Source organism: Mixophyes fleayi, unplaced genomic scaffold, assembly GCF_038048845.1.
Source record: "Mixophyes fleayi isolate aMixFle1 unplaced genomic scaffold, aMixFle1.hap1 Scaffold_62, whole genome shotgun sequence".
Taxonomy (NCBI): domain Eukaryota; kingdom Metazoa; phylum Chordata; class Amphibia; order Anura; family Limnodynastidae; genus Mixophyes; species Mixophyes fleayi.
The window spans coordinates 283,662-309,504 of NW_027448322.1; the positions used below are offsets into that span (position 1 = coordinate 283,662).

A 25,843-nucleotide genomic window follows, 5' to 3' on the forward strand; every position below is an offset into this window, starting at 1 on the left:
GGTCCCTAAACACCTGTCAGTTCTTTTACTGCTATAGAGCAAGAATCCCCAAACCGGTAAATCACATCTGTGAATTTGTTTTTGGTAACTCTAGATGTGATGTAAGCACCCAAAGAAGAGCACCGGTGGTATTGTGCACAGAGGTGGCTGTCTACAGCTCTCCACCTTGGTTACTCTAAGGCAGGAGTCAGGGAACTTTTTTATCTTTTACCCCCAAATATATTTAGATACGCCGACTTTACCCCCTTGATTTGAAAGGAAGGAAATCATATAGTATTAATTATTGGAATTCAAAATGTTATTGAATCTATTCAAAATTTATTTGAAAGCTTCAACTTCAAAACTTCAGGTTTTGGAGAATTGAAATTGCTTAATTTTTGGTACAAGAGCATCAATATTGGGGCATTTTGATATCAGAGGAATTTGGATACAGTCTTCAGCGTCCAATCGATTTCTCTGCTTTGTTTTTAAGTTCATTAGAGTGGAAAATCCTTGTTTGCAAAGGTAGGTTGTTGCAAAAGACAGCAATTTTTTGACTGCCTCCTCATGTGCAATTTTGAATGCCTTTACAGCTGTTGACATCCAAAAACATGACAGATCTGCTTTGTTTTCAAATGCAATACGTGCTTCATTATTGCATCGAAGCTCAAGAAGTGCCTCTGCCAACCCTTGAGGCTCTTCTGGTACAACAGCAATTTCACATTTAAAGGGGTCTATAATCCAACTAACAACATGTGAATAAGCAGCATTACCCCCAGGAATTAAATTTTTACCCCATTTGGGGTAATTTACCCCTGTTCCCTGACCACTGCTCTAAGGCCTGGGGCTGGGAGCCGCTAAGCTGCGGGTTTTCCTGGTATACTGTGTGTCTGCTGCTGGGCATGACTTGGGGGCCCACACTAGCTGTCTCTCTGCCCAGGCTGTTTATTGGGGCGATCCATGATGATGTGTTTCTCTCCCTGTGCCCGCAGTGTGTGGTGCCGTTCCATAACCTGGGACTTCTGATCGGTAGATTGTCCCCTCGCTGTTCAGACTCCATCACCTCCATCCGTCAACGCACCGTAGACTGTATCTACTACCTGCTGTATATTCAACTTAGATATGAAGGTGAGTGACTGCGTACAGCCCCCCAAATGTGACCTCTATCCAGACTAAATGCTCCAATATCTTTCATTCTCCATCACCCCAGCTCAGTGTCTCTATCAGAGTCCTAGGGGTAAATGTATCAAACTGAGAGTTTGCCGGCGGGTTTGAAAACGTTGCCCATAGCAACCAATCAGATTCTAGCTGTCATTTTGTAGAATGCACTAAATAAATGATAGCTAGAACCTGATTGGTTTTTCAAACCCGCCCGAAAACTCTCAGCTTTATACATTTACCCCCTAGTGTGTTGTGCATCTCACCCCATCGTCCTCAGTCTCTCTCCCTCTGGTGCTCTTGTATCCCAGCCTCTGTGGTTGGGTAGTTTTATCCTCCATAACTGGTTTCTCTTCCATACTTCTCGTATATTCAGGATTTGCTCCCGATCACAAAGATGAATTGGTGGAGAAGTTACAGACTTTCAAACAAGGTCTCCTAACCCCAGACTCCAGCGTCCTGTTTCATACATGCTTCAATATCGCCATGGTGAGTGTGGCCTCTCTTCTGTCCGTTAGAGCGTGTGACTCTGGGTCACTGCGTTCTACGGGCTGCAGTCACTTACTGCAATGCATTATGGTACGTGTAGTTTTCTGGCACAGTCTCTGTAGGCTGCTCATTAGTCATCAGCTCATTTTTTTTAAACAGCCAGAAAACTTTTATTGTGTTTTACAGAAGCTGTTTCTGGTAATTAAAATATTTATTGGGCAAATATGAATACAGATATTATTTATTATACTTTTTATTCTTGTTTGTGTGTGAGCTGTACGGAGATAACGGGACATATTTGGAGGTAATCTCTTCCCTCTTTCCTCTCAGATCATTGGGAAGCGTTTACCACCCGAACAGCTGACCAGCCTCCTCTTCATCACCTTTGAGGGCCTTTCGGATCCCGACCCCAATTGCTCCCGAGCGGCCACGGTTATGATCAACTCTCTGCTCAAGGACCGGGGGACCATCTTACTGTCAAAGGTGAGGATTGTTTGTCTCTTCCTTGGGACACTTCCAGTAGAGGCACCTATTGGTGATGTGTCGAGGTTCTGCCTGTGGGGCAGGGTAAATGAGTTATATGTTAGGGAGGTTATGATGAGCGCTGAACAGAAATCCAGCTCTGCACGACTCATACCTGGAACAGTTTTCCAGCAATGTGCAATCTGGTCTTCCCATTGGTTATTTATAGAATAATGGTCCAGATAAAGGGGGTTTATTAGGAGTCTGTACTGGAGAAGAAACCGGCACTGATGGCTTACTACGTAATTACATATGTAGAGCGCAAGCTCCGTGTCATATCGGACAAGTAATCCTCTGTGCTCTTATGTTCTACTGATAAACCAGAAACCGAAATATTAGATGGATAAAAACAATAAACCACTGTACAGAATAATTCATGGTGAACAAGACTTTAACACATAGTTATAGTATAATGGTGACGGGGAAATAACTTTTTAAAATGATCTTTCAAGCTCCAATGTTGCTTCATAAATGATTGTTTTATCAATAGATGGTCATGGAGGAGTATATTATATGTCAGTTGTTTATCAGTTGTGCAGAACATCACTGGAGTACAACTGAGAAACTAGTGTAAGTTTGCGCCTTTTGACAAATCCAGGAGTCATTTCAACATAGCTTCTCCTTCTACACCGTGGACCCCTCATCTACTGCGCTTTCTTCACTCCATCGGACTTCATGATACTGTCCTCTCCTGGATAACCTCCTGTATCTCCAAGTTCTCCTCCTTCTTCGTTTCCACCTTCCCACAGCGGGATGGGTCCCACAAGGCTCCGTCCGTGGCCCCTCTCTGTACATCTCCTCCCTCAGTGGTCTAATTGGCTCCTTCGGTCTCCAGTTCCACCTCTATGATCTGATCACTTCCTTTCCCTTTCTCAAGTGTCCAGTTGTCTCTCCGCCATCTCCTCCTGAATGTCTTATTGTCTGCTCTACGTCTCCAGCCTCCACTCCGCCTCACCTCTCCCTCATTGGTGACAACACAATGATCTTCTCTCCACATCCAGTCCCTCTCCCATGTCTGTCGCTTCCATCTCTTGCAACTTTATCAGAGTTAGACCCCTCCTGTCCCTCAACTCACCCTTGTTGTATGACCACTCCGTCCATCGCTGCAGCCCTATAAATCAGCAGTAATAATAATCATCCCCTGTATCCCGCGTCCACTATGGCCAGAGGGCTGCTCTATCCCATGTTCTGCCTGTTCCTCCCATATTTGTTCCTTGATTCAGGTTGGTGGTTTATCTGGATAGATTTGATATCCGTTAATTGTTGCTTTGGTTCTTTCCTGCAAGGTCCCGGAAATCATTGATCGTGTTCACGAGCAGCTGCAAGAGTCCCCGGAGGAGCACATTAAGAAGGCGGCCGTCCAGACACTCTATATTTTGGCCACACAACATATGGGCGCTGTGGTCTCCAGCTTACTGTCCAGTCCCGTTCCCTATGATAGGTAATTCAGACCCCTCGTATCAGCCAGAAGATGTAGTCCTCATTCCCAGGTCACATGCGTCTGTGTCTGTCCTACAACCAGTCTCCATGACTGTCCAGTTTGCTGTAATTATGTGAGAACATGAAGCACAATGTTTTGGTGTCTAAAGAAGAAAAAGAATTGGGGGGTGGTCACATCTCTGATGATAACATTACATATAGGATGTAATGTGCTGCATCACTTCATATGCGAAGGCTGCAAGTTTGTGTCCTTATTTTATTTCCCAATATGTAACCTAGTACCTGGGGGTAAATCCCCCCCCCCTGTTATGTAGCCCAGTACCTGGGGGTAAATACCCCCCCTCCCATCCCCCACACACTATGTAGCCCAGTACCTGACTCAGTCCTAGATTAGAGTTCTGTATGGATAAACTCTTGTTTCACCTATCTGGGGACATGTCAATCTTTGCTGCATCCAGCATTTCTCCGTCCCACGTATGACCTTCCCCTCATATCTTGCCTCCAGCTTAAACTTTCATCTTTACCCATTCTTTCTGTCTGGTCCCCAAGTGTCTGGTCCCCAAGCCTAAGCCCCGCCTTACCGCTCGGTCCCTCGCTACCTGAGACGCCACCACCTGCTGGGCCAACACTACTGAGCCACCCCCCACGCTCAGCCAACACTACTGAGCCACACCCCCCCCCCCCCCCCACGCTCGGCCAACACTACTGAGCCCCCCCCACCCACCCCACGCTCGGCCAACACTACTGAGCCACCCACCCCCCACGCTCGGCCAACACTACAGAGCCCTCTTCCCCCCCCCCCCCCCCTACGCTGGGCCAACACTACTGAGCCCCCCCTACGCTCGGCCAACACTACTGAGCCCCCCCCCCCCGCACCACCACGCTCGCCCAACACTACTGAGCCCCCTCCCCCCCCCCTACCACCACGCTCAGCCAACACTACTGAGCCCCCCCCCCCCCCCCCACGCTCCGCCAACACTACTGAGCCCCCCCCCCCCACCACCACGCTCGGCCAACACTACTGTGCCCCCCCCCACCACGCTCGGCCGACACTACTGAGCCACCCCCCCCCGCCCTGCTCGACCTGCACTACCTGAACTCTCGCTTTCAGCCTTTGCTACCTGACTTCAACCCTCCCGCTCGGCCCTGGCTACCTGAGCGCCCCATCCTTGCTTGGCCTCTTGGTACCTACCCTTCCACTCTTTCTCTATTACCTGTTTTGTGCTCACTTCTTCCATCTCTCTCCCCCTCTTGCAGTGAGACGTGTACCCTGTGGAAGGCGCTGTCCTCGGATCCACCACTCACCTCCCAGGTGCTGTCTCTCCTTCTGGAGAAGATGAGCGGTGATGTCCCGTATAAGGAGAGTAAGACGTCTCTGCTGAGTTCCGTGTCTGGTCGGGTGGCCACTCTCCTCCCACTCACCGTGAGTACATCTCCTGCCCACTCTCCTCCCACTCACCGTGAGTACATCTCCTGCCCACTCTCCTCCCGCTCACCGTGAGTACATCTCCTGCCCACTCTCCTCCCACTCACCGTGAGTACATCTCCTGCCCACTCTCCTCCCACTCACCGTGAGTACATCTCCTGCCCACTCTCCTCCCACTCACCGTGAGTACATCTCCTGCCCACTCTCCTCCCACTCACCGTGAGTACATCTCCTGCCCACTCTCCTCCCACTCACCGTGAGTACATCTCCTGCCCACTCTCCTCCCACTCACTGTGAGTACATCTCCTGCCCACTCTCCTCCCACTCACTGTGAGTACATCTCCTGCCCACTCTCCTCCCACTCACTGTGAGTACATCTCCTGCCCACTCTCCTCCCACTCACTGTGAGTACATCTCCTGCCCACTCTCCTCCCACTCACCGTGAGTACATCTCCTGCCCACTCTCCTCCCACTCACCGTGAGTACATCTCCTGCCCACTCTCCTCCCACTCACCGTGAGTACATCTCCTGCCCACTCTCCTCCCACTCACCGTGAGTACATCTCCTGCCCACTCTCCTCCCACTCACCGTGAGTACATCTCCTGCCCACTCTCCTCCCACTCACCGTGAGTACATCTCCTGCCCACTCTCCTCCCACTCACCGTGAGTACATCTCCTGCCCACTCTCCTCCCACTCACCGTGAGTACATCTCCTGCCCACTCTCCTCCCACTCACCGTGAGTACATCTCCTGCCCACTCTCCTCCCACTCACCGTGAGTACATCTCCTGCCCACTCTCCTCCCACTCACTGTGAGTACATCTCCTGCCCACTCTCCTCCCACTCACTGTGAGTACATCTCCTGCCCACTCTCCTCCCACTCACCGTGAGTACATCTCCTGCCCACTCTCCTCCCACTCACCGTGAGTACATCTCCTGCCCACTCTCCTCCCACTCACCGTGAGTACATCTCCTGCCCACCCTCCTCCCACTCACCGTGAGTACATCTCCTGCCCATCCTCACGTCCAGCCGTAATACCCAGGCCCGTTCCTCCTATGTGTTAGGTACAGAGTCTAAGTACAAATGACTTCTCTCAGGCAAGTTCACACTGATTCATCATCATCATCATCATCATCATGTATTTATATTCCATAGCAGTTTACTTGGGAACAAGTGCTGTAATAAAACAATACTGGGTAATACAGACAGGTAAGAGGGCCCTACTCGCAGGCTTACAATCTATGGGATTAGGTTTCGTCCTGGAGGCCACAGTCTGACCGCTATGTAGATGACTGAATTGGACAATACAGGCTTGTACACTATACACCGGTAAGTGATCTTAGGGTGTTGGTATGTCCTTGCTCTGTACATCTTCCTGTTCTGCTGACCGGAGATGGAGACCAGCTACATATATATGTGTAGGACTGGGTCATAATATAGGCCTTATGTCACATTATTCAAGCTTGTGTGTGCCTCTGCTGAGGCCATTTACTGCAGTCACTCCAAGCACGTAATAAGAGGGGATCTCTGGAACATGGGGTTAGTGTCCAGCAATATATCATTGTGCTGGTTCTTGTTTGATGATCCTCCTCGGTTAGGGCAGAGGGCAGGGGATGACCTGGCTAATGATGGCTTTGTGTGGCACTATTCACACACGGCCTTCCTTCATGTCTCTGACATGGACAGTGGTGGAGCATTTAGCAGCTAGAGAGCGTACGGTGCTCTCCTGTTTGGATGGAGACGTGCCTTGTGGAGCAGTAAGGGTGGAGCCTGTGGTTTAGGATGGACATGGACATTGTCCGAATCCAGCATAATAGCTGCACAACCCATGTTCAGTGTCCGGGCTGGATATGTGGATGTTTGATTTCTAGGTGTACATCTTGCATTGTGACATTGGGGCAGGATTTTGGGTGGACATAACTGGTAGAGCCGCTGTCTGTGGATGCAGACGTGACTCCTAGATTATCATGGGTCTGAGTATGGGATGTGCGGGCCGGCAGGTAGAGGAAGGTCTTATTACCATGACCAGCAGTATTTCCATCATGTAGAACAGCCGAGTTTCCGTCCTCTGTCCTGATTTTCCGGGAGAGCTGGCTGCCCGTCCTGAACAGAAGCTTCATTCCAGACACCGCAGCTGTAACACATCTTCATTTCCTCCACACTGGAGGAGGGGGAAGTCTGGAAATTAGGTCTGGAGGCTTTTTATTCCCTATCGCAGTTAATCCCTGGCTATATATACCTCTCCTCCAGGTGTTCATTCCTCCCCTCCCCCTCGTCTCTGAGCAGGATCTCGGACATTGTGGAGTCCGTTACCCTCATCTCTATTATAATCGCCACCAACTGATGTCGCACATAAATAAACCGCTGTTGTTCCCAAGTAACAATTATTCAGAATATTTTTATTTTAAAAAAAGAAATCCACCTTCCTGCGTCTGCAGTGTCCGGCTGACGCCGCATTAAAAGAAAGCCCAAAAAAATATGGGTGCGCATGTAGGTGCCGTGCGGACCGGACACTAATACTATGGTCCAGCGTTCAGGGATAAGTCCACCTTTGTGTTTAAATGTGCAAAATAGGCTCAAACTAAACATAATAATCCTATTCTAATCGGTGGTCCAGGTACAGCCAGCATAGCAGCGATGGGGCCACGTTTTATCAGCCACGTGATGATAACGCTGTTACCTCTCAGCGGCTTCTATCTCCCAGGCCGGGCGTTTATCCTGGTCCGAGAGAAATTTGTTTTTAGTTAGTTAATCCCTGAAAAAAGTGTTATAGGTGGAAGCTTCACATTAGAGCGGAACCCAAGACCATAATGTCACAAAAGAAATGCATAGTACCACTTCCCTTATACTGCATGCTGGGATATGTCACAGATGCATAGTACCACTTCCCTTAGACTGCATGCTGGGATATGTCACAGATGCATAGTACCACTTCCCTTAGACTGCATGCTGGGATATGTCACAGATGCATAGTACCACTTCCCTTAGACTGCATGCTGGGATATGTCACAGATGCATAGTACCACTTCCCTTACACTGCATGCTGGGATATGTCACAGATGCATAGCACCACTTCCCTTATACTGCATGCTGGGATATGTCACAGATGCATAGCACCACTTCCCTTATACTGCATGCTGGGATATGTCACAGATGCATAGCACCACTTCCCTTATACTGCATGCTGGGATATGTCACAGATGCATAGTACCACTTCCCTTATACTGCATGTTGGGATATGTCACAGATGCATAGCACCACTTCCCTTATACTGCATGCTGGGATATGTCACAGATGCATAGCACCACTTCCCTTACACTGCATGCTGGGATATGTCACAGATGCATAGTACCACTTCCCTTACACTGCATGCTGGGATATGTCACAGATGCATAGTACCACTTCCCTTAGACTGCATGCTGGGATATGTCACAGATGCATAGTACCACTTCCCTTACACTGCATGCTGGGATATGTCACAGATGCATAGTACCACTTCCCTTAGACTGCATGCTGGGATATGTCACAGATGCATAGTACCACTTCCCTTAGACTGCATGCTGGGATATGTCACAGATGCATAGTACCACTTCCCTTACACTGCATGCTGGGATATGTCACAGATGCATAGCACCACTTCCCTTACACTGCATGCTGGGATATGTCACAGATGCATAGCACCACTTCCCTTATACTGCATGCTGGGATATGTCACAGATGCATAGCACCACTTCCCTTACACTGCATGCTGGGATATGTCACAGATGCATAGCACCACTTCCCTTACACTGCATGCTGGGATATGTCACAGATGCATAGTACCACTTCCCTTACACTGCATGCTGGGATATGTCACAGATGCATAGTACCACTTCCCTTATACTGCATGTTGGGATATGTCACAGATGCATAGTACCACTTCCCTTACACTGCATGCTGGGATATGTCACAGATGCATAGTACCACTTCCCTTAGACTGCATGCTGGGATATGTCACAGATGTATAGTACCACTTCCCTTAGACTGCATGCTGGGATATGTCACAGATGCATAGCACCACTTCCCTTACACTGCATGCTGGGATATGTCACAGATGCATAGTACCACTTCCCTTACACTGCATGCTGGGATATGTCACAGATGCATAGTACCACTTCCCTTAGACTGCATGCTGGGATATGTCACAGATGCATAGTACCACTTCCCTTACACTGCATGCTGGGATATGTCACAGATGCATAGTACCACTTCCCTTAGACTGCATGCTGGGATATGTCACAGATGCATAGCACCACTTCCCTTACACTGCATGCTGGGATATGTCACAGATGCATAGTACCACTTCCCTTACACTGCATGCTGGGATATGTCACCGATGCATAGTACCACTTCCCTTACACTGCATGCTGGGATATGTCACAGATGCATAGTACCACTTCCCTTATACTGCATGTTGGGATATGTCACAGATGCATAGTACCACTTCCCTTACACTGCATGCTGGGATATGTCACAGATGCATAGCACCACTTCCCTTATACTGCATGCTGGGATATGTCACAGATGCATAGCACCACTTCCCTTACACTGCATGCTGGGATATGTCACAGATGCATAGTACCACTTCCCTTACACTGCATGCTGGGATATGTCACAGATGCATAGTACCACTTCCCTTACACTGCATGCTGGGATATGTCACAGATGCATAGTACCACTTCCCTTATACTGCATGCTGGGATATGTCACAGATGCATAGCACCACTTTCCTTATACTGCATGCTGGGATATGTCACAGATGCATAGCACCACTTCCCTTATACTGCATGCTGGGATATGTCACAGATGCATAGCACCACTTCCCTTACACTGCATGCTGGGATATGTCACAGATGCATAGCACCACTTCCCTTACACTGCATGCTGGGATATGTCACAGATGCATAGCACCACTTCCCTTACACTGCATGCTGGGATATGTCACAGATGCATAGTACCACTTCCCTTACACTGCATGCTGGGATATGTCACAGATGCATAGCACCACTTTGGATGTCTGCAGGTAATATTATTATATGTATTAGTGATGACTGGCAATAAAATCAGTGTCTATCCTGTGTAATGGGACAATTATCGGGGGCTACGGGCTAGTGACATCCCACATAATATAGCCCTGTACAAAGCTGGATTTGCAGGTTGTCACCCAAGTAGAGCGCTGAGTCTGGGGTCTGCCATTTGGAGGGAAGGGGTTAATCCAGCCAGGAGAGGGTCCCAGACACAGCTGTGAGTGGGAGTGAGTCTCTGTAAACTGACATGAGACCTCTGAGTTGTGAAATGTGAGACCTCTTATTCCGCTGGCAGTAAAGTGCGGGGAACCTGTTTATCTTGTGAGATGAGACAGACAATTATCCTGTGTCGGCTGCCTTCTTTCTGATTCTCACTCAGCACCATAGAAATTATTATTGTTATATATGATAAACGTCCTGCAGTTAGCTATGGCCCCTGCCTGAGACCCTCTGACCAGCGCTATTTGTCATGGTCTCCTCGTACTCACAGCTCACACCCTAGTGATTCCCCTTTACCTGATGTAGAAAGCTCAGCGTTATCCAGGATGAAGTGGAGACACCCCAGCCTGGGTAATGAGCCATTTTCTCTGTACTCGCTCTGGAGAAAATCCAAATCTCTTCCTGATTTTCTCCATTACACATTTATCCTGTCATTGCGTTAATTCAACACACAGACCACTCGTCAAACCCACGTCTGCTCCTCTGTTTCTCATTTTCGTTCTCCCCTCTCCCAACACACCCATTTCCCCCCAATGCACGTCCTGACGTTCCATATCTCCTCCATTGACTCATTGTCTCTGGGTTGCGCTAGATTCGTCACTTTCACTTTCCGCATTAAAATAGTCACTAAACCTGGCTCCTCTCCCACCCAAACACTCATAAGATGCGCTCTTTTCTGTGTCACTAAACGCTGATATCTGACCTACTTCTGTAATCTTCTGTCCGGTCTTCCTGAATTCTCTGTGATGTTTCCCGTTCTGTGTCTGCTCTTATGATAACCTACCTTCCATCCTCTGCTGCTCCCTATAGTTCTTTTCTCTTTTCTATAGATCAACCTGGGCGCCTTCTCCGCTCCTCTCTTTGGTGCACGTTTCACTATTGCTGCTCTATCCGCTCTAAGGCTCTTCTCACTCCCTGCTCCTTACCTCAGGAATTCTCTCCCTCTGTAGATTCATCTGACACACTCACCTCCTCAGTGACCTAACAAACTATACTCTGCTCTTCAGGATCAGGGAGCATCAATTTCAGTACATTTTGCACTTTATTTCTGTATCTTGGGATCTTGTAAGGCACTGTGTGCATCGCGGTACGGGCAGGGGCGGTACGGGCAGGGGCGGTACGGGCAGGGGCGGTACGGGCAGGGGCGGTACGGGCAGGGGCGGTACGGACAGAGACGGTACGGACAGAGACGGTACGGACAGAGACGGTACGGACCTGCATCCCCAGAAATCCATATTCAGAAGTGTGATGTTGCTGCAATGTGTTGTTTGAAATGCTGGTAAATGACACATTTTACCACTGCTATACCTCTTATATCTACCTCTTTCCAGGCTTCTTGTGCTCTCCGTGAGGTGCTGTCTCAGCCAGAGTCGGCCCCCGCTGTACAAGAGCTCTACTCCCAACTCTTTGTCGCCCTCCTACTGCGTGTGAGCTCTATGGTGGGAGTCCAGCTACCCAAGAACCTCGGAGGAACCAAGGACAGAAAGGTCTCCAGTCCATCTGCCCCTTCCAGGAGCCTGGATCCCTGCAGGTATGGTAGACGCACGGTTCACCCTGTCCACATGTGACTATGATGGTGCAGTAGATGGGAGACGTCAGTGATGCCGTCACAGTTTCCAGTCTCCCACCAGGTCTCTGGGTCTTCTCACTCTGACATGTGATGATCTGATCTTTCCTCTCTCCTATCATTGTACTGAGCATCTGTATGAGGAATGTAATATCCACCAGATGTACAGAGACAACAACCCTCAGGCTGCCCCCGTCTGAAGGGAGAAGCAACTTATTATTGTTGTTATTAAATGTGTGTTTCCAGGAAGAGATGCGTTTGCAGTTACCTGTTGTTGTTTGTAAGGATGTTCTAGGTACAGCATAGAGTGAGTGATAACTGTCAGATGGAGGCAGAGTGTTCCAGACTCGTGGCGTCCGGGGGGTAATTGTGGAATGACCGGGTGGTTTCTGGATATAGGAACCATTAGCAACTGGACATGGATCAGAGAAGTCTGGATAGATAATTGGGTAACTAGAGAGAACTGTCCTGGGCTCCAGGGACACCCAGCCGAGGTCTGATCGCACTCTATAGTGTAACTGCCGAACCCGTAATCTACGTCCCAGAGTCTGTCGGTGGTTATTATGGGTGTCGGGGCGTCTGTATGCGGGGTGTTACATTATGGGTGTCGGGGCGTCTGTATGCGGGGTGTTACATTATGGGTGTCGGGGCGTCTGTATGCGGGGTGTTACATTATGGGTGTCGGGGGTGTCTGTATGCGGGGTGTTACATTATGGGTGTCGGGGCGTCTGTATGCGGGGTGTTACATTATGGGTGTCGGGGCGTCTGTATGCGGGGTGTTACATTATGGGTGTCGGGGCGTCTGTATGCGGGGTGTTACATTATGGGTGTTGGGGCGTCTGTATGCGGGGTGTTACATTATGGGTGTCGGGGTGTCTGCAGGCGGGGTGTTACATTATGGGTGTCGGGGCGTCTGTATGCGGGGTGTTACAATATGGGTGTCGGGGCGTATGTATGCGGGGTGTTACATTATGGGTGTCGGGGCGTCTGTATGCGGGGTGTTACATTATGGGTGTCGGGGCGTCTGTATGCGGGGTGTTACATTATGGGTGTCGGGGCGTCTGTATGCGGGGTGTTACATTATGGGTGTCGGGGCGTCTGTATGCAGGGTGTTACATTATGGGTGTTGGGGCGTCTGTATGCGGGGTGTTACATTATGGGTGTCGGGGTGTCTGCAGGCGGGGTGTTACATTATGGGTGTCGGGGCGTCTGTATGCGGGGTGTTACAATATGGGTGTCGGGGCGTATGTATGCGGGGTGTTACATTATGGGTGTCGGGGCGTCTGTATGCGGGGTGTTACATTATGGGTGTCGGGGCGTCTGTATGCGGGGTGTTACATTATGGGTGTCGGGGCGTCTGTATGCGGGGTGTTACATTATGGGTGTCGGGGCGTCTGTATGCGGGGTGTTACATTATGGGTGTCGGGGCGTCTGTATGCGGGGTGTTACATTATGGGTGTCGGGGCGTCTGTATGCGGGGTGTTACATTATGGGTGTCGGGGCGTCTGTATGTGGGGTGTTACATTATGGATGTCGGGGCGTCTGTATGTGGGGTGCCGTGCACCTCCCCCGACCCTGCGCCAGTCCCGCACATATTGTGAGCACAGCTCTGCCCTGCGGTGCAGATGATTTGCTTTGTGAATGGCCTCTCTACTCCTCACTCACTCACAAATACAGGACCTAGATCGTTTCTGCTGCTGGTGTAATATTTCACTGACCTCATCGTGGTCTCTGGCTGATCGGCTTTTGTCTGCCGCAGAGACGGAACTTGATCTCTGGGTTTTTTACGCCATCTGAAGGACTGATGTATTTGTCTTATTATAGTCGCTGCCTGAAAAATATTGTCCTGTGCAACTCTGAGGCTGGGGCCGGAGTTTATGTTGTGGGTTATTAGCATCTAAGCGATGTAAAGTGTAAGATTATAAGAAGACGACACACATGTTAGGAGACATCCACACGTCCGTCTGACCTTGTGTCGTGTGTTCTGGGAGTTTTTCCACACGTCGGGCTGACCTGCGCCATCTATTCTCTTTCTATTAATTGTGGATGACACCAAAACCCGATCTCCTCTGAAACTACACGCATGTAGAGCGTCTTGTGATTGTCTATCGTTTTATATTCTATTTTCTTTACATGACTTTTCATATTGTCCTAATATAAATACATATGTATGTTAACAAGGAACATTTATAGAGCTATAATTCAGATAAATGTGTTAAGTGTGTTCTGTGGCCAAACAACGTGACAGTTAGTAATATGATTGCCTAGAACCTTCCTGTATTAGTTTATACCCGTTCAGTAACCACCTACCATGTGCCCAGGGATTAGTGGGAGGATAAGATTCTTCTATGGAAGATGGATGGATGAGAGACATCCTCAGGATTATCAGGAAGATGAGACTTCCCGGAGATCAGTAATCTGTGTCTATCTACTGTTTGTTCTGTAGGTTGTCCTCTCCTTGCTTTAGTGGTCCCTGGTCCTCTCTCGTTCCCCAGTTTATTCTCTGATTTCTTCTGCCCAGCTCCGCGGTTGAAGCCCTGCAGTTCATGCTGATTCAGGGAGGCAGCGAGGAGGTGACCTTGAGTGTGGAAGCGGATGGAGGTTGGGAGAACATGAGGAAAGAGGAGACACATTACATGGGAGTATCGTCATTGAGTAGGTAAGAAGGGGTCTGAGATGTGGAGAAGAAACGAAGAGCCAATTATGACAGATCTTGACAAATTGCCTCTCTGACTTTATTCTGTGACTCCCCATTGTGTAAATATATTAAGTTGGCCAGAGTGCGCATATTGGGGGCCAAATTGGGCGACATCCCAGTCATGTGGCCAGATAACTTATGGCTTAACTAGGACCTGTTATTGTGGACATAAGATGTATATGCACACAGGACAATAGTGGTCACCTTCCGACCGACGTACCGGTAATGACTCATGTTCCTGCTCTAACGTCTCTCTCCTGCAGGCTCGGATTCTCGCCCTCCTGCTCTAACGTCTCTCTCCTGCAGGCTCGGATTCTCGCCCTCCTGCTCTAACGTCTCTCTCCTGCAGGCTCGGATTCTCGCCCTCCTGCTCTAACGTCTCTCTCCTGCAGGCTCGGATTCTCGCCCTCCTGCTCGGATTCTCGCCCTCCTGCTCGGATTCTCGCCCTCCTGCTCGGATTCTCGCCCTCCTGCTCGGATTCTCGCCCTCCTGCTCGGATTCTCGCCCTCCTGCTCGGATTCTCGCCCTCCTGCTCGGATTCTCGCCCTCCTGCTCGCACGTCTCTCTCCAGCCCGCTCGGATTCTCGCCCTCCTGCTCGCACGTCTCTCTCCAGCCCGCTCGGATTCTCGCCCTCCTGCTCGCACGTCTCTCTCCAGCCCGCTCGGATTCTCGCCCTCCTGCTCGCACGTCTCTCTCCAGCCCGCTCGGATTCTCGCCCTCCTGCTCGCACGTCTCTCTCCAGCCCGCTCGGATTCTCGCCCTCCTGCTCGCACGTCTCTCTCCAGCCCGCTCGGATTCTCGCCCTCCTGCTCGCACGTCTCTCTCCAGCCCGCTCGGATTCTCGCCCTCCTGCTCGCACGTCTCTCTCCAGCCCGCTCGGATTCTCGCCCTCCTGCTCGCACGTCTCTCTCCAGCCCGCTCGGATTCTCGCCCTCCTGCTCGCACGTCTCTCTCCAGCCCGCTCGGATTCTCGCCCTCCTGCTCGCACGTCTCTCTCCAGCCCGCTCGGATTCTCGCCCTCCTGCTCGCACGTCTCTCTCCAGCCCGCTCGGATTCTCGCCCTCCTGCTCGCACGTCTCTCTCCAGCCCGCTCGGATTCTCGCCCTCCTGCTCGCACGTCTCTCTCCAGCCCGCTCGGATTCTCGCCCTCCTGCTCGCACGTCTCTCTCCAGCCCGCTCGGATTCTCGCCCTCCTGCTCGCACGTCTCTCTCCAGCCCGCTCGGATTCTCGCCCTCCTGCTCGCACGTCTCTCTCCAGCCCGCTCGGATTCTCGCCCTCCTGCTCGCACGTCTCTCTCCAGCCCGCTCGGATTCTCGCCCTCCTGCTCGCACGTCTCTCTCCAGCCCGCTCGGATTCTCGCCCTCCTGCTCGCACGTCTCTCTCCAGCCCGCTCGGATTCTCGCCCTCCTGCTCGCACGTCTCTCTCCAGCCGGCTCGGATTCTCGCCCTCCTGCTCGCACGTCTCTCTCCAGCCGGCTCGGATTCTCGCCCTCCTGCTTGCACTCTCTCTCCAGCCCGATTGGATTCTCGCCCTCCTATTGTCCAGGAGAATTCTCTCTCTTACGTTAGATAATATAACCTCAGCTGAGGGGACAATTCCACCTCAGATTTTTTACGGTTACTGGTTTTTATTTTTTGTGAGTGGAAGTTTCATATTAATGTGGCCTCACGAGGTTGAGGGATTCTGTAGCTGCAGTTGTAGATTCTATTCTGTGTCTTACAGTAATATGACTGGTAAATGTTTAATCTCCGACTAAACATTCTGGTCTAACAGGAAGATGGAATTGATTCTGAGCATCCCCAAATCTCGTGATAAACCCTGTGTGTGTGTGTGTGTGTGTGTGTGTGCGCGTGCGCGTGTGTGTCTTGTGTGTGCGTGTGTGTGTGTGTGTGTGTGCGCGCGTGTGTGTGTGCGCGTCTTGTGTGTGTGTGTGTGTGTGCGCGCGTGTGTGTGTGTGTGTGTGCGTGTGTGCGTGTGTGTTGTGCGCGTGTGTGTCTTGTGTGCGTGCGTCTGTGTGTGCGTGCGTCTGTGCGTCTGTGCGTGTGCGCGTCTTGTGTGCGTGCGGCTGTGCGTGTGCGCGTCTTGTGTGCGTGCGGCTGTGCGTGTGCGCGTCTTGTGTGCGTGCGGCTGTGTGTGTGCGCGTCTTGTGTGTGTGTGTGTGTGTGTGTGTGTGTGCGCGTGCGTCTGTGCGTGCGGGGGGGGGTTACTCTTCCCCTCAGATGTGACATGTTCGTCACACACTCCTCTTTCCTACGCCATAATTCATGGTTCTCCCCCCAATTCCTAGTACACAGTCCTCCTGTAACTCCCTGCTACCTGTTACCCCCCAGCCGTCTCCTGTCTTGCAGTTCCATGGTGCAGTTTGCTGGTCCGAAACTTCCAGTGATCATAAAGAGTCTGCAGTCCGCTCAGAGCAGTGTATATGACAGTCAGCGCATTACAGCCACGGCCTTCCTCGCTCAGGTAAGGGGGGACTCGTGGTGGAACGAGAGAAGAGCTGAATACAGGGGGGAGAGAGAATGAGAGAAGAGCTGAATACAGGGGAGAGGGGGAACAGGTGAAGAGCTGAATACAGGTGAGAGGGGGAACAGGTGAAGAGCTGAATACAGGTGAGAGGGGGAACGAGAGAAGAACTGAATACAGGTGAGAGGGGGAACGAGAGAAGAGCTGAATACAGGTGAGGGGGGGAACGAGAGAAGAGCTGAATACAGGGGAGAGGGGGAACAGGTGAAGAGCTGAATACAGGTGAGAGGGGGAACAGGTGAAGAGCTGAATACAGGTGAGAGGGGGAACGAGAGAAGAGCTGAATACAGGGGAGAGGGGGAACAGGTGAAGAGCTGAATACAGGTGAGAGGGGGAACAGGTGAAGAGCTGAATACAGGTGAGAGGGGGAATGAGAGAAGAGCTGAATACAGGGGAGAGGGGGAACGAGAGAAGAGCTGAATACAGGTGAGAGGGGGAACAGGTGAAGAGCTGAATACAGGTGAGAGGGGGAACGAGAGAAGAACTGAATACAGGTGAGAGGGGGAACGAGAGAAGAGCTGAATACAGGTGAGGGGGGGGAACGAGAGAAGAGCTGAATACAGGGGAGAGGGGGAACGAGAGAAGAGCTGAATACAAGTGAGAGGGGGAACGAGAGAAGAGCTGAATACAAGTGAGAGGGGGAACGAGAGAAGAGCTGAATACAGGGGAGAGGGGGAACAGGTGAAGAGCTGAATACAGGTGAGAGGGGGAACAGGTGAAGAGCTGAATACAGGTGAGAGGGGGAACGAGAGAAGAACTGAATACAGGTGAGAGGGGGAACGAGAGAAGAGCTGAATACAGGTGAGGGGGGGAACGAGAGAAGAGCTGAATACAGGGGAGAGGGGGAACGAGAGAAGAGCTGAATACAAGTGAGAGGGGGAACGAGAGAAGAGCTGAATACAAGTGAGAGGGGGAACGAGAGAAGAGCTGAATACAGGTGAGAGGGGGAACGAGAGAAGAGCTGAATACAGGGAGAGGGGGAATGAGAGAAGAGCTGAATACAGGTGAGAGGGGGAACGAGAGAAGAGCTGAATACAGGTGAGAGGGGGAACGAGAGAAGAGCTGAATACAGGTGAGAGGGGGAACGAGAGAAGAGCTGAATACAGGTGAGAGGGGGAACGAGAGAAGAGCTGAATACAGGTGAGGGGGAACGAGAGAAGAGCTGAATACAGGGAGAGGGGGAATGAGAGAAGAGCTGAATACAGGTGAGAGGGGGAACGAGAGAAGAGCTGAATACAGGTGAGGGGGGAGATCACCCAGAAGGTTTATACTGTTAGTACATATTTGTATATTGATTTCGTATGAATGTGTATTAAACATCCACGACCCTTAGTGAGACCCTCCACAGGTGAAGACCCCACACGGAGCATATATATCAGAATACATATATAAAGTGTATTTCCTAGTACAATATGATACTTGAATGGAACTGATTTACTGCAAAACCAGATCAGGACAATGTGAAATGAAGGTGTGAGGAGGCATCTAGCACTAACATTAGAAGAAGACTGAGAATGTAGGGAGTATGTGTAACCCAATAACGTACAGTGTGAGAGCAACAAGTACTCTATAATATCACATAATGTATTATTACATAGAAGTGAAATACTCTGATGTAATGATGAGAACGATGGACGTATAGATCACAGTATTCCTGACCTCTGTGCCGTGTGCAGCTGTCACTGTCTGAATTTTGCGATTGACGTGTTATCTACGTCTTTACCTTCGACCTAAGGACGATTAATGCGCACACACTAGTCACACTTTAGACGATTAACGAAAGACCGACCATCTGGCTTTTCACAGCCATATTACCGTGAGCAAAGATTAGAATTTTGTACACACTGAAACGACTTATAAGGTCCATGTAACGATATCCCCATAATGCTGTACACATTAATGCAACAGACACCGGCTATTGCTTAACCGCTAGAAGCGGCTAATTACAGAATGAGTGACGTGCGGACACCGCACCACGTGGGACTGGAGCACACATCAGAAATTAACATACACACGCCCCCAAAGGAGTCGCAGCCCGTGCTGTGTGCAGGAGAGCCGGTCCCCCCCGCCCGTGCTGTGTGCAGGAGAGCCGGTCCCCCCCGCCCGTGCTGTGTGCAGGAGAGCCGGCCCCCCCGCCCGCGCTGTGTGCAGGAGAGCCGGCCCCCCCCCGCCCGCGCTGTGTGCAGGAGAGCCGGCCCCCCCCCCGCCCGCGCTGTGTGCAGGAGAGCCGGCCCCCCCCCCCCGCCCGCGCTGTGTGCAGGAGAGCCGGCCCCCCCCCCGCCCGCGCTGTGTGCAGGAGAGCCGGCCCCCCCCCCCGCCCGCGCTGTGTGCAGGAGAGCCGGCCCCCCCCCGCCCGCGCTGTGTGCAGGAGAGCCGGCCCCCCCCCGCCCGCGCTGTGTGCAGGAGAGCCGGCCCCCCCCCGCCCGCGCTGTGTGCTGGAGAGCCGGCCCCCCCCGCTCGCGCTGTGTGCTGGAGAGCCGGCCCCCCCCGCCCGCGCTGTGTGCAGGAGAGCCGGTCCCCCCCGCCCGCGCTGTGTGCAGGAGAGCCGGTCCCCCCCGCCCGCGCTGTGTGCAGGAGAGCCGGTCCCCATCATACTATGACGGATCAAGAAATACATTTTTATTTTGATTTTAATGTAATTTAAATAAGAGACTCAGCACTTGGCAGAATAAAATGAATTACTGTACTTTTATGTTGTTTTTGATTTTTGGGGGATTAATGAGCGGGGGATCCAAGCGACCCCCTGTCCATTATCCTGGAGTCACTGGGGTGGTACAGTTGCCCCACAGCTTGGAGAGTTGAAGAGGGCCCCTAGGAGCGGGTAGGTGCTGGTCTCACACTATGTGGAGCAGGGCGCCCCCTATGTCATTCTCTGTCCTTTTACCGCACAGGATCTGTGCCCCAATCATATACAGTATGCCCACAAACTGCCCACCGTAGACAAAGACCTACTCCATGAAATATTAGTACAGTAGCATATAGTAGTACTGAGCGTCCTGAGACACACCAGGCGCCCCCTCCCCCTCTTATTTTCCTCTATCGTTTTTAACCAGAGTCTGGAAGTTACAGCATAACAAATGTCTTGCATCACCGCTGAATAGAGGCCCTGGCAGGACTTCCAGGCTTATGGAAAAATCCATCATCTCCTGCTAAGCAGCTCTCCGTGGACTCAGCCACTGCACCGTCCTGGAAGCGGATCCTGTAACACGAGCATCTGGTGCAGGAGTGAGCCGGTCTGGCAGAGCGCCTCGCTGCTCACAGCGACATTAAATGTGCCAGACAAAGGCCTGATGCGGCGTTTGTTTTATTTCACGCCTCGCAGCGTTTCATACGGACAGTGAGGGACAGTTATATGGGGCCAACGTACACACAACGCCATTACTCTGTATGACTGCGTAGACTTCTGGATACAATACAATACAATAAATAGTAACGCACTGTGATATACAATATATATATAGATATAGATATAGATATATAGAGATATATATATAATAGATAGATAGAGATATATATAGATAGATAGAGATATATAATATATATTTGAATACTGCAGATAAGATAATTTTCATATAATTGGTAGCAATAGTGTATATTACAGATTGTTACCTAACCTGCCCACAGGACATTCCGTTGTCCTATCTATGTATTCATATACCTGTGTACACTATGAAATAACACTTACTACTGGCTTGGACATTAAGTCTGCGCTGGTCGCTGAGGGGTTAATCTACACATTTACTTATTAAGGGGCATCCAGTGCTGACTGCATCCGTTTCTCTGTCCAGCTCCTCCAGAGTAATGACCTCAGTGACCTCGTCTTCCTGGAACCACTGATGGACAATATGACCAGCCGTCTGAAGGACAGCAGCCTGACCGTGCGCATGTTAGCCGTCCGTGGCTTGGGGAACATTGCAGGCGGATACCCCGATAAGGTGAGGACCCCGTGTACTTGGGCAGGTGGCTGGTCGGAGATTCACTTTTACACTCTTGTCTGTGCGATTGCAGGTGCGCAAGAATGGATCCAACCTCCTTACTTCTATGATCAATGCCATGGACGATCGCGAGGACCCTGACCATATAGTGACCCAGGAGGCAATGTCCAGTCTCTCTCGCCTCCTCCCCCATATGCAGGACACAGACATGCGTTCACTCCTTATCCACACCGCCATCCGGATTCGACCCTTCTTTGACCATGTAAGTGATTGTGTTTGAGGACCTCAATCTTTGTATCAGCCACAAGTTTGTCCTGTATCTGTCTCTGCCAACCCCTATCTCTCTGCCTTCCTGTGTGGTGGACTGTCTGTCATCCTGCCGTTGTGGTCAAACGTTTGTCAGATCACATTCTATGTCTCTGTTCTGTATGTGCTTCCTCCTATGTCTCTACCAACCCCTGTCTGGACAGTGGTGGTATGCTGGACTGCCTGTCTGCTGGACAGTGGTGGTATGCTGGACTGCCTGTCTGTCTGCTGGACAGTGGTGGTATGCTGGACTGCCTGTCTGTCTGCTGGACAGTGGTGGTATGCTGGACTGCCTGTCTGTCTGCTGGACAGTGGTGGTATGCTGGACTGCCTGTCTGTCTGCTGGACAGTGGTGGTATGCTGGACTGCCTGTCTGTCTGCTGGACAGTGGTGGTATGCTGGACTGCCTGTCTGTTTGCTGGACAGTGGTGGTATGCTGGACTGCCTGTCTGTCTGCTGGACAGTGGTGGTATGCTGGACTGCCTGTCTGTCTGCTGGACAGTGGTGGTATGCTGGACTGCCTGTCTGTCTGCTGGACAGTGGTGGTATGCTGGACTGCCTGTCTGTCTGCTGGACAGTGGTGGTATGCTAGAATGCCTGTCTGTATGCTGGACAGTGGTGGTATGCTGGACTGCCTGTCTGTCTGCTGGACAGTTGTGGTATGCTGGACTGCCTGTATGCTGGACTGCCTGTCTGTCTGCTGGACAGTTGTGGTATGTTGGACTGCCTGTATGCTGGACAGTGGTGGTATGCTAGAATGCCTGTCTGTATGCTGGACAGTGGTGGTATGCTGGACTGCCTGTCTGTATGCTGGACAGGGTTTGACACTGCTTGTATGCTGGACATCTGTCATCTCACCTCTGCCCTGTCCTGTTTGTATAATAAATAACTATATCCCTTTTTCTGGTGTTTTCCTGAGTTACCCATGCTGTATTTAGCTCAGTAATAACTATACAGCTACTATGTGTCATGTTGTGTTAGTTCTGTGTACATTAATGTATGTGCTGTATCGACACACACAGTTACTATTATATCAGCGACGGAGGCGTCATGGTTACTAAACCTCCGCTCCGTTTCTGGGGTATTTTTCAGGAGAGGGAAGATTTGCGTAAAGCCTCCATTATGCTGTTCGGGAATCTGACCAAGTTCCGCTTTGGGTGCAGTGATGAGGTTCTGTTCGAGCAGATCCTGAATGGTCTGGTGACGTTACTGCTCCACCTGCAGGACCCTAAACCGGACGTGGTGAAGGTAATGATAATGTGTGGGTAAGGACATGGCATCAGCCACACCCAGGGCTCACCTGTTGTGTCCACTCTTCTGTTTCAGGCTTGTAAATTTGCTCTGCAGATGTGTGCCCCAAATATAAACAACCAGAGCCTGGCAGACATGTTCCTCACCCACCTGCACCCCGACAGAGGCCTGCACTATGGAGAGTTCATGAATAATGTCTGCAAACACCTGGTGAGGACTCAGTGACTTCATACTGCAAATCTAGACAGGGAGAAGAAAATCCAAGTCCGAGACCATATATTGTACGAGATCCGGACATAGTCTATAGCTCTGTATGAGAGGGGACATTGCAGTGACCGTCATACAAATACCGAGAGGGCCTTGATAATGTACCACGGGGCGCTCTCCTGTGTCCGAGGGTAGATAATGTACCACAGGGCGCTCTCCTGTGTCCGGGGCGGGGATAGGTAATGAACCATGGGGCGCTCTCTCCTGTGTCCGAGGGTAGGTAATGTACCACAGGGCGCTCTCCTGTATCCGGGGGTAGATAATGTACCACGGGGCGCTCTCCTGTATCCGGGGGTAGATAATGTACCACAGGGCGCTCTCCTGTATCCGGGGGTAGGTAATTTACCACGGGGCGCTCTCCTGTATCCGGGGGTAGATAATGTACCACAGGGCGCTCTCCTGTATCCGGGGGTAGGTAATGTACCACGGGGCGCTCTCCTGTATCCGGGGGTAGATAATGTACCACGGGGCGCTCTCCTGTGTCCGGGGGGTGGGTAATGTACCACGGGGCGCTCTCCTGTATCCGAGGGTAGGTAATGTACCACGGGGCGCTCTCCTGTGTCCGTGGGTAGGTAATGTACCACGGGGCGCTCTCTCATGTGTCCGGGTGTAGGTAATGTACCACGGGGCTCTCTCATGTGTCCGGGTGTAGGTAATGTACCACAGGGCGCTCTCTCATGTGTCCGGGGTGTAGGTAATGTACCACGGGGCGCTCTCTCATGTGTCCAGGGGGTGGGTAATGTACCACGGGGCGCTCTCTCATGTGTCCGAGGGTAGGTAATGTACCACGGGGCGCTCTCTCATGTGTCCGAGGGTAGGTAATGTACCACGGGGCGCTCTCTCATGTGTCCGAGGGTAGGTAATGTACCACGGGGCGCTCTCTCATGTGTCCGAGGGTAGGTAATGTACCACGGGGCTCTCTCATGTGTCCGGGTGTAGGTAATGTACCACGGGGCTCTCTCATGTGTCCGGGGTGTAGGTAATGTACCACGGGGCGCTCTCTCATGTGTCCAGGGGGTGGGTAATGTACCACGGGGCTCTCTCATGTGTCCGGGTGTAGGTAAGGTACCACGGGGCGCTCTCTCCTGTGTCCGGGTGTAGGTAAGGTACCACGGGGCGCTCTCTCATGTGTCCGAGGGTAGGTAATGTACCACGGGGCGCTCTCTCATGTGTCCGAGGGTAGGTAATGTACCACGGGGCGCTCTCTCATGTGTCCGAGGGTAGGTAATGTACCACGGGGCGCTCTCTCATGTGTCCGAGGGTAGGTAATGTACCACAGGGCGCTCTCCTGTGTCCGGGGTGTAGGTAATGTACCACGGGGCGCTCTCTCATGTGTCCGGGTGTAGGTAAGGTACCACGGGGCGCTCTCTCATGTGTCCGGGGTGTAGGTAATGTACCACAGGGCGCTCTCCTGTTTCCGGGGTGTAGGTAATGTACCACGGGGCGCTCTCTCATGTGTCCGGGGTGTAGGTAATGTACCACGGGGCGCTCTCTCATGTGTCCGGGGTGTAGGTAATGTACCACAGGGCGCTCTCCTGTGTCCGGGGTGTAGGTAAGGTACCACGGGGCGCTCTCTCATGTGTCCAGGGGGTGGGTAATGTACCATAGGGCGCTCTGTCTCTTTGTGAGAGATTGACGAGCGAGGGACAATTGTGGGTGAGGCCATTTCAGGGAGATATCCATAATAGTCAGTATGATGTTCTGCAAGGTGTGGGAGGAATGGTCTGCAGGGGTAACGTACATTGTAACCGCGATGTCCCTCATGTGATTCTGTGGTCTCTGTGTGTAGAAATGGTTTGTGATATAAGTTTCTCCTTGGTGCAGTTGCAGGGATATCCAGACATGATCTCCCGTCTTGTCCAGACCAACATCACCTACTTCAAGAGCATCTGGCCTGATATCCGAGCTGCCGCTCCCATGTTCATAGGTATCGCGAACCCAGCATGCTAATGACACACCCTGCCTGTGGCCTGCTCATGTAAATGTTGTGACACCAACAGGAGGAGACACAGAGCCAGCCCCTCCCACTGTGGGGTGACAAACAGAAGGGAGCTATGTGACATGACGCTTGCCCTTCCCACTGCAGGGTGACGGACGGGATTGGCACCATTTCCGCAGTATCTGTCCTAATGTTCTGTTCTCTCTGCAGGGTTCTTGGTGTTGCACATGCAGAAGGATCAGTGTAAACTGGTAGATTTAGATCATCTGGTGACGTGTAAGTTCCCCTGTGTTATGTGTGAACATTATTATTATCCTACAGCATTTACATTGCACCCAGAAGAGGGTGTTTTATTTAGCACCTTTGTCTATCAGATGGACTCTGTTTCTGGCCTTATACCCGTGAGAGAGCGGAACACGCTGAACAAAACGCTGTCTCTCGGGTGAACAGGGTTCTGCCGCTAGGACCTGGGGGCTGGTCAGCTTTACATAAGCAGATGCCACCAATCACATGTTCTTCTGAGATGTTACTGAGTCACTGCTGAAATATTCTGTACTGCTTTGTAGTTGTAAAGAAAACTGACACCTTGACACGAAAACACCCAATACGGATCTGTCTGTCCCCTGTCTTTTTATGTTGGAGCTCCACAATCCCTACGTTTATTATCTGTAATGACTGTTGCATACTGGACCTGCCTCTGACTTGTGCTCTCTCTGCCTGTTAGTACTGGACCTGCCTCTGACTTGTACCCTCTCTGCCTGTTAGTACTGGACCTGCCTCTGACTTGTACCCTCTCTGCCTGTGAGTACTGGACCTGCCTCTGACTTGTGCTCTCTCTGCCTGTTAGTACTGGACCTGCCTCTGACTTGTACCCTCTCTGCCTGTGAGTACTGGACCTGCCTCTGACTTGTGCTCTCTCTGCCTGTTAGTACTGGACCTGCCTCTGACTTGTACCCTCTCTGCCTGTTAGTACTGGACCTGCCTCTGACTTGTGCTCTCTCTGCCTGTTAGTACTGGACCTGCCTCTGACTTGTACCCTCTCTGCCTGTTAGTA

General features: G+C 51.2%; 1 protein-coding gene across 1 annotated transcript in view; it reads left to right on the forward strand.

Annotated features, from left to right (window-relative positions):
* Window positions 1-25,843, forward strand: part of LOC142135144 (maestro heat-like repeat-containing protein family member 1) — a 75,668-nt gene that overhangs the window by 46,776 nt on the left and 3,049 nt on the right. The window contains 14 exon segments of the mRNA XM_075194573.1: window positions 972-1,107; window positions 1,514-1,626; window positions 1,957-2,109; window positions 3,435-3,589; window positions 4,846-5,011; window positions 11,631-11,830; window positions 14,388-14,525; window positions 16,917-17,031; window positions 20,880-21,026; window positions 21,100-21,288; window positions 22,425-22,580; window positions 22,659-22,793; window positions 24,675-24,777; window positions 25,000-25,065. Of these exon segments, the coding sequence (XP_075050674.1) occupies window positions 972-1,107; window positions 1,514-1,626; window positions 1,957-2,109; window positions 3,435-3,589; window positions 4,846-5,011; window positions 11,631-11,830; window positions 14,388-14,525; window positions 16,917-17,031; window positions 20,880-21,026; window positions 21,100-21,288; window positions 22,425-22,580; window positions 22,659-22,793; window positions 24,675-24,777; window positions 25,000-25,065 (1,972 nt within the window).